Below are 13,146 nucleotides of genomic sequence, written 5' to 3'. Positions count from 1 at the left end.
TCTGTGTCAACAAGGGAAATGGTTCAGACAGGCAGTAAGCTCTTGTGGACAGAGGATATGCCTGGCCTGTTCACTGTTGCATTCCCAGCCCTGCATTCTATTGTCTCTCTGTATTCAAACTCAATATGTATTGGGTTGATGAATGAAAATGAGACCATTCACTCACTTTGGCTTTATTACATCCCCCCTAAGTGCCAGGCACTGTTAATGCTTTACATACGTAAACTCAGTTAACCCCACTCTGGTACTCTAGGAGATTAGGAGGGCCTTTGTCATCATCCCCATTTTCAGATGAGAAAACTGAGACCCAGAGAGGTTAAACAACATGGCCAAGGTTACTTTAGTAAAATGCCAGAACTGAGAACTGGTTTCAGAGCCCATGCTCTTAACTACTAAACTATAGTGACTTTTGGATCATGATTCATGCCGGGAGGAAGAGGAGAAGGACTGGATGATGTGATAAAGTGTGAATGAGGAGGGCACTCAGGGAGGCCTCTCTGAGGACGAGACACTGGAGCTAAGTTCCGGATGCAGAGCACCAGGGAAAGAGCAGGCCGGGCTGTGGGAACAGCAAGGGCAAAGGCCCAACGGCAGGAAGGAGCCTGGCAAACTTGAACCAGAAGTAGGTACATGTGGCAGAGGACAGGTGGTCAGAGACGTTGGCAGGACAGATCCTGGAGGGCCCAGGAGGCCTGGTAAGCAGTCAAGATGGAATGGACTCGTTGTAACTGAGAGGAAGCTGCTGGTTTACCGTCCATGTCTGGTTAACGGTACCTGGGGACTAGCTCTGTTGTAACACTGATTTCTGTTATGGCCATTTCTTCTTCTGTCTCATCTTCCTATCCCCTTCTCCTTACAAGACTAAGTTTTTTTGTTTGGGTTTGGTTTGGGTTGGGGTTCTTTTGTTTGTTTATTGTTTGGCCACGCTGCACGGTTTGGGGGATCTTAGTTCCCCGACCAGGGATCGAACTTGGGCCCCCTGTAGTGGAAGTGCGGAATCCTAACCACAGGACTGCCAGGGAATTCCCTGGTTTGGTTTTGACTATGAGTTTTTTTTAAAGACTTTGTCTTTCTCATGTTTGTATCAATCATCACTAGTATCCATAGCAAATCGAAGGGCTCAAAATATTTGATGAATGAGTGAGCAAGTGAGTGACTTAGCATAATATTGACATGATCAGAACATATGGAACCCACAGCCTGAACAGCTCTCTCCATTCCTTCCTCATTGAACCAGCAGCTCCTTGTCCTTGCTGTTTTATTCCTGCACTTACCACAGTGAACTTCAATTCCCCACTTACAGCCATTTGCCCTCTGGCTAGATCATGCCATGTGCTAAGTGGACAGAGGAGGGGCTTGGGAGTCAAGCAGACCTGAGTACCTCAGCTCTGCTACCTGCCACAGTCCTGTGTGATCCTGCACAAGTTATTTAACCTCTCTGATCCCATTTCCTATCCAGGAAAATGGGATAAAGCCTTGCAGAGTGTTAAGAGAATTAAATCAAAAAAATGCACGTTCTGCACCTTAAAGGCAAAAGATGTTCAACTGTTGGTACCTGCGAGTCACTACACAGAACTGACTGGAGCCATGAACTGAGTAATAGGGCAGACCATGATTCAGATCTAGTTCTCCACTTATTAGCTTTTTCTCTTAGAAAGGGAATTCTAAATATGAACTTCCATTTACTCGTATTTAGAAGGTGGTTGATCTCACCAGCTAACTTAGGTGCAGAGTAGAGGAGGTATGTAATAATTAGCATTATTGTAGTATTATTATTATACGTTCCTGTGCTATGCCCAATGCCTGATACAAAGTAGGGGCTCAATGTTTTCAAATGAGTTTGTATACATGACTTAAATAACAGAAGAGAATATACCACGTCAGACAGTTCCTGATCCCAAGACATGTCAAAACATGCTGCTGTAACACAAAGCATTGCATAAGACACTCAACTTGCAATAGAGTCACAGTATTCTACCAAACAATTACTCCCACAAGATAAATAGAGCAAGGCTATGAACTAATTATATTGTCTCCTAATTCCAAAGCTCATTCATTCATAAATCACTGAGTTCCTTTAATTTGTAAGCCTTGGGCTGGCAGCTCAGGAAACAAAACTACATTAAAAAATAAAAAGTTGGGCCTCCCTGATGGCGCAGTGGTTGAGAGTCCGCCTGCCGATGCAGGGGATACGAGTTCATGCCCCGGTTTGGGAGGATCCCATATGCCGCGGAGCGGCTGGGCCCGTGAGCCATGGCTGCTGAGCCTGCGCATCCGGAGCCTGTACTCCGCAACGGGAGAGGCCACAACAGTGAGAGGCCCGCGTACCACAAAAAAAAAAAAATAAAAAAATAAAAAATAAAAATAAAAAGTTGCCTGCTGTCAATGAGCTCACCAGCTGGGGAAGCAGGATGGAGAATGGGAAACACACAGAGGATAAATAATTCCCTTAGCGTTTATTAAATGCTCTAGGAAGACAATGAGCTGTAGAGGGAGCAAGATACACTCTGGTGAGGGGTGAGGGTAAGAGGTTAGGACACTTCAAAACGAAAAACATCAGGTACCAAGGCAAGAAGCAGTAAGGCATACTATACAGGAGAAGGGAATGCAGGGTCCAGCGACCAGCTAATGAAGGACTTTATTTGCCACGTGAAGGGCTTTGGGCTTTATCCCATCACTGAAAAGTTTAATGGAGCAAGTGGAAGATTTGCTTTGATTTTACAAGAATTACTCTGGCAGGAACAGACTAGATAATTTGGATTAGAGAGCGAGTTCTGTGAGACGGTAGTAGCTGTCTGGCTGAGAGATGCTGAGAGCTGTGGCAATGACAAGGGTCCCCTAAGAGTCCTTCCCAGCCCCCAAATTACATCTGTATCGGGCAAGGTCCCACTGATTCTAGCATTACCTGAGGAGGAAGTCAGTATGTTTGGAAACAGGTAAGAGGTATGAGAGGGAAGATACTGTTTTCAGACAGTTTAAAGGGTTTGAAGGAGCTTCAGATAGAGATGTCCAGTGAGAGTATGTAACCTTTACTGAGCACCTACTCTTTGCCAGCCAGGCACTGTGCTAAGAGCTTTAAATACATGTTTAAACATTTCATTCAATCCTCAAAACAACCCTACAAATTGGACACCATCCATCATCTCGAATTCACTAATGAGGAAAACAAAGCTCTTAAGTAATTTGGAAGACATGGTGGTTCAGCTGGAACCTAAAACCATCCTTGCAGCTTCTGGAACTGGAGCCGAGCTCTCTAACATGAGGCTTTACCAAAAGCCGTTGGAAAGTCATCTGGATCTCAGAAAAGAGGTGAGGGTCAGAGGTGTGGATTTGGAAGCCTCCAGCAGAGGAAGAATGGAAACCATGTGTACAGATGAAGTCCCCGGCGAGAGAGGAGAGTGGGGAGGGGGCTGAGGGCAGGGCAGAGGGCAATTTGACTGTTTCAGAAGTGGGCTGAGGAAGAGGGTCCAGTGAATGAAAAACAAAGCAAGAGCAGTAAGAAATAAGAGGACAGCCAGAAAGAAGGATGAAGAACGAGGAAGCCAAAGAAGATGGTTTATTCTCTGCTTCACTCATGCATTTATATTCTCAACAAATCTTTATGGAGGAGGCCAAGGAGACCCAAGATAGTCTCGTGCCCCCAAGGAATTTATAGTCTCAGATAAACATGTAAATGAATGCAAAATCGAGTACTGCCTGCTATAATAAAGGTAGGTCCAGAATTCAGAGGTGAGGCTCAAAGGAGGAAGTGGTAAGAAGCCAGGAAGATTCAGGAAAGCCTTCACCCGAGGAGCCTTGTGGGCTCCCATTCTTTAAAATTCTAATTGCTCTAGTGTGGGATCAGGGCATTAGAAAGCTTAAAAAGTTTTCTAGATGATTTGTAGGTGTAACCAAGACCACAACCTAATGGGGAGTGATATTGATTTAGTGAGTCTCATCCGGCTCCCCCTAAAAAAGTAATGAAAAAGAAAACAGAGTATATCGCAATTACTAAAGAGAAGAATTATTTATGAACCTTTACTTCAGTTATATAAGGGTGTATGTGTGCTATGTCGTGATGTAAAATGCATTCATTTCTATGGGTAAGTTTTAAAAGCACTGACCCAGGGCATAGGGCTTTGCCTGTGTTCAGAATCACTGGTATGGGGAAATGAGGAGCCCCCCCAAAACGATCTCCTGTACAGCTGTATAAAAATTGGATTGGAAGGCTTCCCTGGTGGCGCAGTGGTTGAAAGTCCGCCTGCCGATGCAGGGGACATGGGTTCGTGCCCCGGTCCAGGAAGATCCCGCATGCCGCGGAGCGGCTGGGCCCGTGAGCCATGGCCGCTGAGCCTGCGCATCCGGAGCCTGTGCTCCGCAACAGGAGAGGCCACAACACTGAGAGGCCCGCGTACCGCCAAAAAAAAAAAAAAAAAAAAAATTCAGTTCCTCAGTTTGCACTTGCCAGATTTCAAGTGCCCAATGGCCACCATATTGGATAGTGCAGATATAGGTATAGATATAGATATAGATATAGATATAGATATAGATATAGATATAGATACAGAACATGTCTGTCATCATGGAAAGTTCTGTTGGACATCTTTGCTCTAAGACTGCCAGTACTGCTGGAGTGGTTGAGCAAGGGAGAAGGTAAGAGATGACATCACAGAATTTAAAGGACCACAGTTGTATAGGAGCTTGATGGCCATTGTAGGAACTCTTTTTCTGAGACAGGAAGTTTGGAGAGTTTTGCCAGAGGAGTAACTTGATCTGACTTGACATTTAGAAGAATCCCTTTGGGTTATTTTTTTAATGATCCAAATAAAAGATGACCAAAGGTGGACAAGGGTGGCAGCAGCAGGGGTGGTGGAAAGTGATCAAGTTCTGCACGAATTTACAACTGGTACCCACAGATTCTGCTGGTGAGAAGAAAGTGGAGTGTGTCATGATAAAGACTATTAAGTTAGGAAAGAAGTTGGTGTTTGGGGCATGGGAGAGGCTAGGGTCAGTCTTAGACTGATTTGACTTTGAGATGACAATAGCACAACTGAAAATTCCAATGTACAATTGGAGAAGAGAGAGCTGAGATGAGAATAGGACCTGAATATAGATATGAGATGAGCAGCATAGGAGTAAGAGATGAAGCAGGAATGGAGCTAGAAGAGAAGATTTCTAAAGTCTGGCCCTTGAAGAACAGTTACAAGAGGGGAGTGGGTGAGGCAAGGAGACAAATTATTAGAGCCTTAGAAGAATAGGGGTGTCGAGAGTCAAATGTGACAGAGACGCCAAAGAGTTGAGGAGAAATGATGTTGCCCAGGGAATGGCCACAAAATTTGGAAAGCCATTGATCTCTTAGAGTGCAGTCTCTACTATTCGTGTGTGTGTGTGTGTGTGTGTGTGTGTGTCTTTTAGGGGGCGGGGTGGGACAGGTGAAGAATCTAGATTAAAATGGCTTCAGTGAGAACAGAGGAATGGGATGCACCAGTGTCAGTGAGAAGGGAAAGTGCAATAAACTTTAGCATTTCTCAGTACTTACAGGTATTTTCAAAGCAATCATTTAACTTGGTCCAGCCACTACTAGTATCATTTGTGTTAAATGTTGTCTAGTAACAAACTGAATACACTTTTTAATATTCTGAGTTAATTTAGACCACAAGCAAGAAAAACATTTTTTCTTGTAAGAGGGAGTTTTAAGAAGGGTGAATACATGTATAGGACTTGTTATTCTCAACCTTCTGAGACTAGGTAACAAGTGGCCACTTTTAAAGGTAGGTGGTAAGGGGAATCCAAGGCTTTGTACTAGAGGTGAATTTTAGTTTTCCTGCAATCTCGGTGGAGAAGGAATAATCATTGCTGCTTCTTTAAATGTGCGCGAAGGGGGTAAACACTAGAAAGGAAGGCTAAGGAGAAAGCTGTAGCTATGCTTTGAGCTCCCCTCCTCCCAGGAGCCCTGGTTAGAGGGTGGATAGGAAAGCCCAGGGACTCGTGACAGCAACCAGCTGCATTTTTCCTGGTAGAATTTCAGAAACAAGCTGATCTAGATTCAAAAATCTGAGATCTAAAAAGGAACTTTACCTATCATCTAATTCCAGTCTCCCATTTAGCAGGGGAGGTACTGAGAACCAGAGGTTAAATAAGTTGCCCCAAATGATTCAGCTAGTTCTATGCAGAGCCAGACCTAGAAGCTAGGGGGACTGATTCCGTGTCCCCAGCTCTTTCTGCCTCCCTGTTCTACTTGCTGTGTGAAAATAGGACTCCCCTTTTTAAGACAGACCAACCGAAGCAAAATTCAGCACTGGAGTTCTACTCTCTGGGTGGTGGAGATTAACTGGAGCTGGAGTGGGGGTGGGGATTAAGGAGATTTGGAGAACCCTTCTGGGTTTGATGAGAGAATATGGGCTTACACATGCCTTGGCAACAGGCCTTCTGAAATCTGCCCTGGTGTTGAAACTGTGCCTTACTTGCCATGCTGACCAGCACACAAGTGAAACCCTCAACGTTAACAACTGCCCGTTTCACTGATTTCTGGGTACTAACTCCTGCGTGTATTTTTATAAAAATCCATTCTGATACAACCACAAGTTATCCCCAGGGTGGGAGACTTGAGGAAAGGCAAGAGGAGGGATGTAGTAAAATAATAATAATAATAATTCGAGTCGGGGTATGAAGGTAGACTGCTGACGGAGGGGATAGGAGAGAGAGTGGCAGGCTTGACCAGACCCCGGCGGCTCGCAGGGCTTTCGCGTTGCTAGGGCCGCCGGCGTCCTTGTCTACCTCTGGGTAAAATGCGTGCTCTCTTCCCAGACTCCGAGTCCCGCGCTCCGCGCTAAGAAAGGGGAACCCGCACTTTCCTTCCTTCCCGGCGATGCAGGTCCGACGCTGGTCCCCAGTTAGGCATCAGAACTGCGAGACTTGGCACAGCGGCCACCCGGAGACCAGTCCTAAGAAGCCCCCCGCCGAGGGTCGTGCGAGCAACTAGAGGGAGGGGCGAGCCCCGGGGGTCTCCCACCCTGACTCACGTTGTACTCCCTCAGCCAGGACTCTAGCTGGTCCTGCATCGATCTTAAAGATTCGTTGGAGACCAGTTTCCTCAGGTTAGCCGCCATTGCTCGCTTTTCCGCTCGGCCCCGCTCTGGGAGATGGACTCGTGGACCGCGGGGCGATCGGACGCGGCGGGGTTCGGGAAGCCGGGAGGGAGGTGCCCTGGGCCACAGCCGCCCCGCGCGGTCCCCAGGCTCCCCTGCGGCTGCCCGGAGCCCCGGCCAGAAACACCCGGGTGATTGTGAAACAAACCTTGACGTGAGCGCGCGGTTGCTAGGTACGCGCGCCGCCCAGCCCCAGCCGCGCCCTCCGCCCGCCTGCAGCCCAGGGGCCCTCCCTCCGACCCCGGGTGTCCCGGGCACCCCGCGCGATGCCGCCGTTCCTCCCGCTGCTGGTGGTGCTGCTGGTGGTCGAAAGCGAGGGCGCCCAAAGTCAGTGAGACTCCGGGTTGGGCCGGGGGCTGGAAGACGCTAAGACTATGGACGGCGGCTGCCCTACCCGCTGATGGGCTGAGACGCGCCCGCAGTGTAGGATGGGGGGCAGCTGGAGGCCTCTTGTCTAGAAAAGCAAAGGTCGTTTCTCCCTAGACGTCTTTGGTTAGGCTCTGAAGAAAGCACCTGTTTGGGTCCTTCCTTTATTCTTTCATTTCTCAAGGCTTTAATTCTTCATTTGTTAACACCTAGGGTTTGGTGGGTGCCCAGGTAAATAGATGTTAGCTCCAGGATGTTCACAAATTAATCAGGTTTAAACAAGATTTGGTCTATTTTTAGAATCACTAACACTCTAAAGCTTCATTTAATTATGAATTCTCTAATTGAGACTTTGTTCAAGTTCAGAGCCGGTTTGGCGCTATTTCAAAAGGGTGTATTAAGCCACAGTGACAGTTTGAACTACTTAAGAAATGAAACCATTTCGACCATCATTAAGCACTTTAGAACCCTTATTTTCTATGCCATCAAATGATGTGCAGATTGCAAATCATCCTTATCTATTCATTAAAACAGTGCAGGGCCTCAACTAGCTAGTTTAATTCAGTTCCTTTTCTTCAGGTATATGAGAATATATGAACATTGCACATGTCCACCTATGGTAAAATTCAGAATTTTTGCCTCCTCCCCTTTTTTCTCTTAATTACAATGGTTTTAATGTCCTCTAATAAACATGAAAGGCTCATTTCTGGAGCCTGTGTTCATACTATCTTCTATAGACCACAAAATAAGAACTATAAAAGTTCTCATCACAAGAAAAAAAAAACTTGTAACTATGTGTGGTGTTGGATGTTAATTAGATTTATTGTGGTGATCATTTCACAGAATATACAAATATGTCGTTGTACATAATGTATTATTTTGATTATATCTCTACAAAAAGAGAAAAACGAAGGAATATAAAAAGAATACACATTATTTTATCATGGTGCAATAACAATTACTAAACTAAACAAAAAACACTATTCATTAGAGACTTTCTTCCTTTAAAAAATTATAAAGAAGGAGGAAGGGAATGGAGAAGAATCTCATAGATTTCTTAATTTAGGGCCAATAGCTGCACATTTTAATAGGCAATTGGAATCTTTGAACAGTCGGATTTACTTATTAATAAAAACCAAGTTGGAATATTTGCTTATATCAGATTGTGTTAAATCCTCTTCCTTGCTATGGACACTTTAATTAACTGCTAAGCCTTGTTTATATCATCTTACAAGAGTTCTTACTTCACAGGAATATTAGAGACTAAATAAGATCATTCATGTGAAGTATACTTAGCACAGTGCTTGGCATATATTATAGCAAGTGCTTCCTAAATGCTATGATCACTATTATGACGAACGTAGATCACAGTATTATATTAAACAGAGAAAACTAGGTTGGAAACGATGTAAATCAATGATAGGGTAATGACTGAGCAAATCATTCAATGAAATTTTCACACTACAAATCTTGTTATTGAAGAATATCTAGTATCTAGGAATTCTTACTACATAATGCTAAGTGAAAAAAGCCAGCCACTAGGGCTTCCCTGGTGGCGCAGTGGTTGAGAGTCCGCCTGCCGACGCAGGGGACACGGGTTCGTGCCCCGGTCCGGGAGGATCCCACATGCCGCGGAGCGGCTGGGCCCGTGAGCCATGGCCGCTGAGCCTGCGCGTCCGGAGCCTGTGCTCCGCAACGGGAGAGGCCACAACACTGAGAGGCCCGCGTACCGCAAAAAAAGAAAAAGAAAAAAAAAAAGCCAGACACTAAATTATATATATTGTGTTACATTATACAACATGAAACCAAGGCATGATTATGGATGATTTTAATTTGTTCCTTTATACTTTTCTGATTTTCCAAATTTCTACCATGAACACAAACTGCTTTTATGAGAACTTACTCAGAAACAAAGTTAACCAAAAACTTTACCACCTTCAGAAAAATGTTAGTCAAAATATCAATATTTAAGCCAACTCAAAACAGAATATGCTTTGACCAAATGTTCATATTACTAATTTAATAGACTTATAGATTCTTAGGATAAAATAGGTCTTTGAAATCACTTTACAATATGCTACCTGATGTTATTTATCTCTACAGTACTGGAGCTCCACAACTAGATTCAAGACCCTTCAGGCCTCCAGTCATTTCATACACTTCTTGGTTTCTGTAGAATTCTGGAGCTTGGTTGCCCATAGCAGGAACTTGATGCTTACTAACAACAAGCATAGTTCTTAAGGACTCAAAACAAAGGAAATGCATACTTATTCATTATTTATCCCCCCAAAACTTCCAAAAGAGGATCTGAGATGGCTTACAGTAAAAGGCTTGAGGAAAATATCATTGCTAGATTTAGAAATTTTTTAATGGAAAAAATATGCCCCCAATTTAAGCTTATGTACTAAGATTGAGCCTTATTTTACATTTATTTCTGGGCTCTGTAGTAGTCAAGGCAAAAAGGAAAATGGGTGGTATGATTAGTACTATTTGATTTTAAAAGTATACATACTAATTTTTTGAATGAAAACACATTTTTCTGGTACCAGTTCTAAAATATGTTTATTCTTTTCCAAAGAGTATAGAACAACATAGATAAGCTGTCCTTAATAACCCCCCCCCCTTTTTTTTTAGAAAATATAGAAACAAACTTAATTTGATTGTTTTTTGCAGTCACCTTTGATCAATGCTAAGGGGGTAACACTAGAACACATGCCATCAAACAGAGGGCCAAGCCATTGACACCCCATTTCTTAGCTCTCTGGTGATGTTACTTGATACAAGCTTAGAATTTCCATACGTGTAGGAATAAGTGGATATCCTCATAAGTGCCCTTAATGATGATCCCCTCCTCAGAGCTTTTTATGGGTGTAGGATGGTAATCAGTTTAAGAGAGAGCTAGAGTCTGGAATGCAAACAGTCAATGTTGCTGATTAAAGAAGAATCCATCTGCTTCAAACTACAAGTATGCACTCAACAAGTTTGAAATTCTGCTTTAAAAGTCTATTTTATGTGTATATATGAAAGAAAATATCAGTTAAGTAAAGGTACTATTTGGAGAATCTTTTGATGCTCTAAATTTTGTTCCGATTTGATTATTTTAGGATATTATCAAGTAGGCAATTATTTGGGAAGAAAAATAAAAATCAAATCTTTCTTTTTGGTACACTATCAGGTATCATGGAGAGGTTAAAGGAACAATGAACTTGGAACATGGATACTCTTGCTTTATCTCACACTCTTCCAGTTAGTGGCTTCTCACGACTTTACATAAGTCTTTAATCATTCTGAGCCTCGTGTTTTTTCCATTCTAAATAATGAAAAATATGGACTAGATGAGCTCTAAGATTGCTTACAGTTCTCACATTCTTTAATGCTATTTTTCCTTTTTTTTTTTCTTTTAACATATTGGTTATGGTTCGGATTGAGCAAATCCTGCCCTTTGTTTCAGTTTTTGGTTCACAGTTCAGTTGAGGTCAAGCCTTGATTCTGAGAGCATTAGCCAATCAGCAAAAGTTGAGCCTCTTTCTTGCATACAATTTAATCTGCAGACTTTCTGGAATAACTAATATACCTAACCTCCAGGAAATAAACAAGGGGGTTCCCTATAGTTGCACTTTTAATTAATTTAAATCCAGCTCAAACTGACAAAACCTTCCTAACTCTTCCAACCCCACAAAGCTCATTACTCTCTTCTTTATACTTTCTCTCTCTAACTTTAGACATGTTGATACTGTTAAAGTTATCATACTATATTAAACTTATTTGTCTGCATCCTATATAAGCTTGTGAGCTTCTTAAAGAAAAGGGCAAAGGTTTATTTAGCTTAATATCCTCAGCACAGCAAGTGACACTTTCTAAGCCCTCTATAAATGTTCGTTAAACTGAATTGTTAACAAAAAGATACAGAAGTAAAAGAAAGAAAAGAGGAAAGAAGGTAGGAAGGAGATGATTGGCTGCTTCATATCTGATGTCATAATCCAAATGAGGTAGAAGAAAAGCAAATTTAATAGCCAGTTGGTTGTTCTTAGAGCATCATAATTCTACCACCCAGCCAGGAGCCATTTGATCTAGAGAAGTGTAAGAGTCAAACATCTGGGTGGAATAGGCTTTCTGAAAGTCCTTAATTGTGTCTGGTTCATATTTTACCTATGTCAGTTAGCTGGAGATATTTTTAATTTGGGACTTTAAGAAGCCAACAAAAGATTGACGGAACCCACCCTCAGTATAGTGAGAGCTGTGTGTGTGTTTCACGCTTGTATGTAAGAAACCTGTATGCAAGAAGCTACAAGGATATACAGTAGGATCCTCATCATAATTTCCAGTGCTCCCTCACTAGGGACAGTTGCAAACCCTTAGCCAATGTGGCTAAAGGCATAATCTGTTCTGCTCTGGCCAGGATTCTTTTTCAGGCACCCCAGTCCTCTTCTGTGTGTGCCATGCTATTCTTATCCTACAGCTGTCTGTGTCAGAATCTCAGTCCTTTGGGTCAGGGCCTATATTACTATTTGAAGAAAATCTTTTAGCCTTTGCTGACCCAATTGCATGAAGTTTCCTTTGAATTCAATTTGTATTGGTAGTATTGCCAAAGCACTTTTTCTCTACTCCTAGGTAGAAAACACTCATTTGTCCATTCACTCAGCATTCTGTAACCTGAATGCTCTGTGTTCTCATACTATCAACTTCATTTGGATCTTTTTGTTCTCTGCCACACTGGAAAGAAGCTTCCCCCTGCTGGACAGAAGCAGGGATGCTGTTTTCTGTGTAATACCAATAAGCATTCCCTACTCAGTACAACAGTTCAGAATTTTTCTGTAAAATTATTTCATGCCCACTATTGATTAAACTACAAAAACGAGGAAAATTTTAATATATCACAACTGTATCACCTTAGCATGTAAATAAACTATTGATACTATAGAACATTTGTAGCAAATACACATTAGAATGGGGGGGAAAGTAGATTTGGTGTTATTTTTGAGGGCTACAAGATACTCCTCCTATCTCAACCCAGGATTCCATCATTTTAGTTAGTTCAAAAAAGAAGGCATCCTTGCCCTCAATCTTTTCAGCTTTGCTCACTAGACACATGGCAAATACTTCACTCTGAGAAAATGGTCATTGAAGTTATGAGCTTAGGACACATTAAGCTGATGCAAAGGTGCAGTGGGTATAATCTACATTATAAGATACCCTTAAACACCTCAGGAGAGGGACGTGGGACAGCATGAGAACAGTCTCTAGGATGAAGGATGTTGAAATAGATCTTTTCAACACATTTGATAAGCATTTACTGAATTTCTAGTGTGACAGAAACACCTGCCTTAATCCTAAGGCAAAATTAGACTCAGTCCCTTCTCCCTAGCATCTCACAATCTATTCAGGAGAGAGAGACACAAGCATAGTTCATTGTGACAAGTTACAATAGGGTAAATATAAAATTGTATGGAAACACTGACCTTCCTCTACTTCCTCCTCCATCCCCCTGAAGAAAGGAAATTGTAATGCATGTGCACATATCAGCAACACTTAGGTGCTAGTAATATTTTTTACCCAATAGAAAAAAATTAATCCAATAGTTACCCATCAAAGTTACTAAATACATATGATGTACTTGGTTCCTAATATGTCCAGGATTTGGGGCAACACAGAA

The 13,146-nt window shown here is 42.6% G+C and overlaps 1 protein-coding gene across 1 annotated transcript in view; it reads right to left on the bottom strand.

The window, feature by feature from the left end:
• The window catches only part of SPATA18 (spermatogenesis associated 18), a gene marked incomplete at its 5' end in the record, with an annotated part of 31,946 nt that extends 24,858 nt beyond the window's left edge, over nt 1-7,088 (bottom strand). Inside the window, one exon of the mRNA XM_079718892.1 lies at nt 7,002-7,088. Within this exon, the coding sequence (XP_079575018.1) occupies nt 7,002-7,088 (87 nt within the window). The remainder of the gene's footprint in view (nt 1-7,001) is intronic.
• Between the last annotated feature and the right edge of the window lie 6,058 nt (nt 7,089-13,146).

Source organism: Hyperoodon ampullatus, assembly GCF_949752795.1.
Source record: "Hyperoodon ampullatus genome assembly, chromosome: 1".
In the NCBI taxonomy this organism is placed as follows: Eukaryota; Metazoa; Chordata; class Mammalia; order Artiodactyla; family Ziphiidae; genus Hyperoodon; species Hyperoodon ampullatus.
This window is presented reverse-complemented; position numbering and strand designations above follow the sequence as displayed.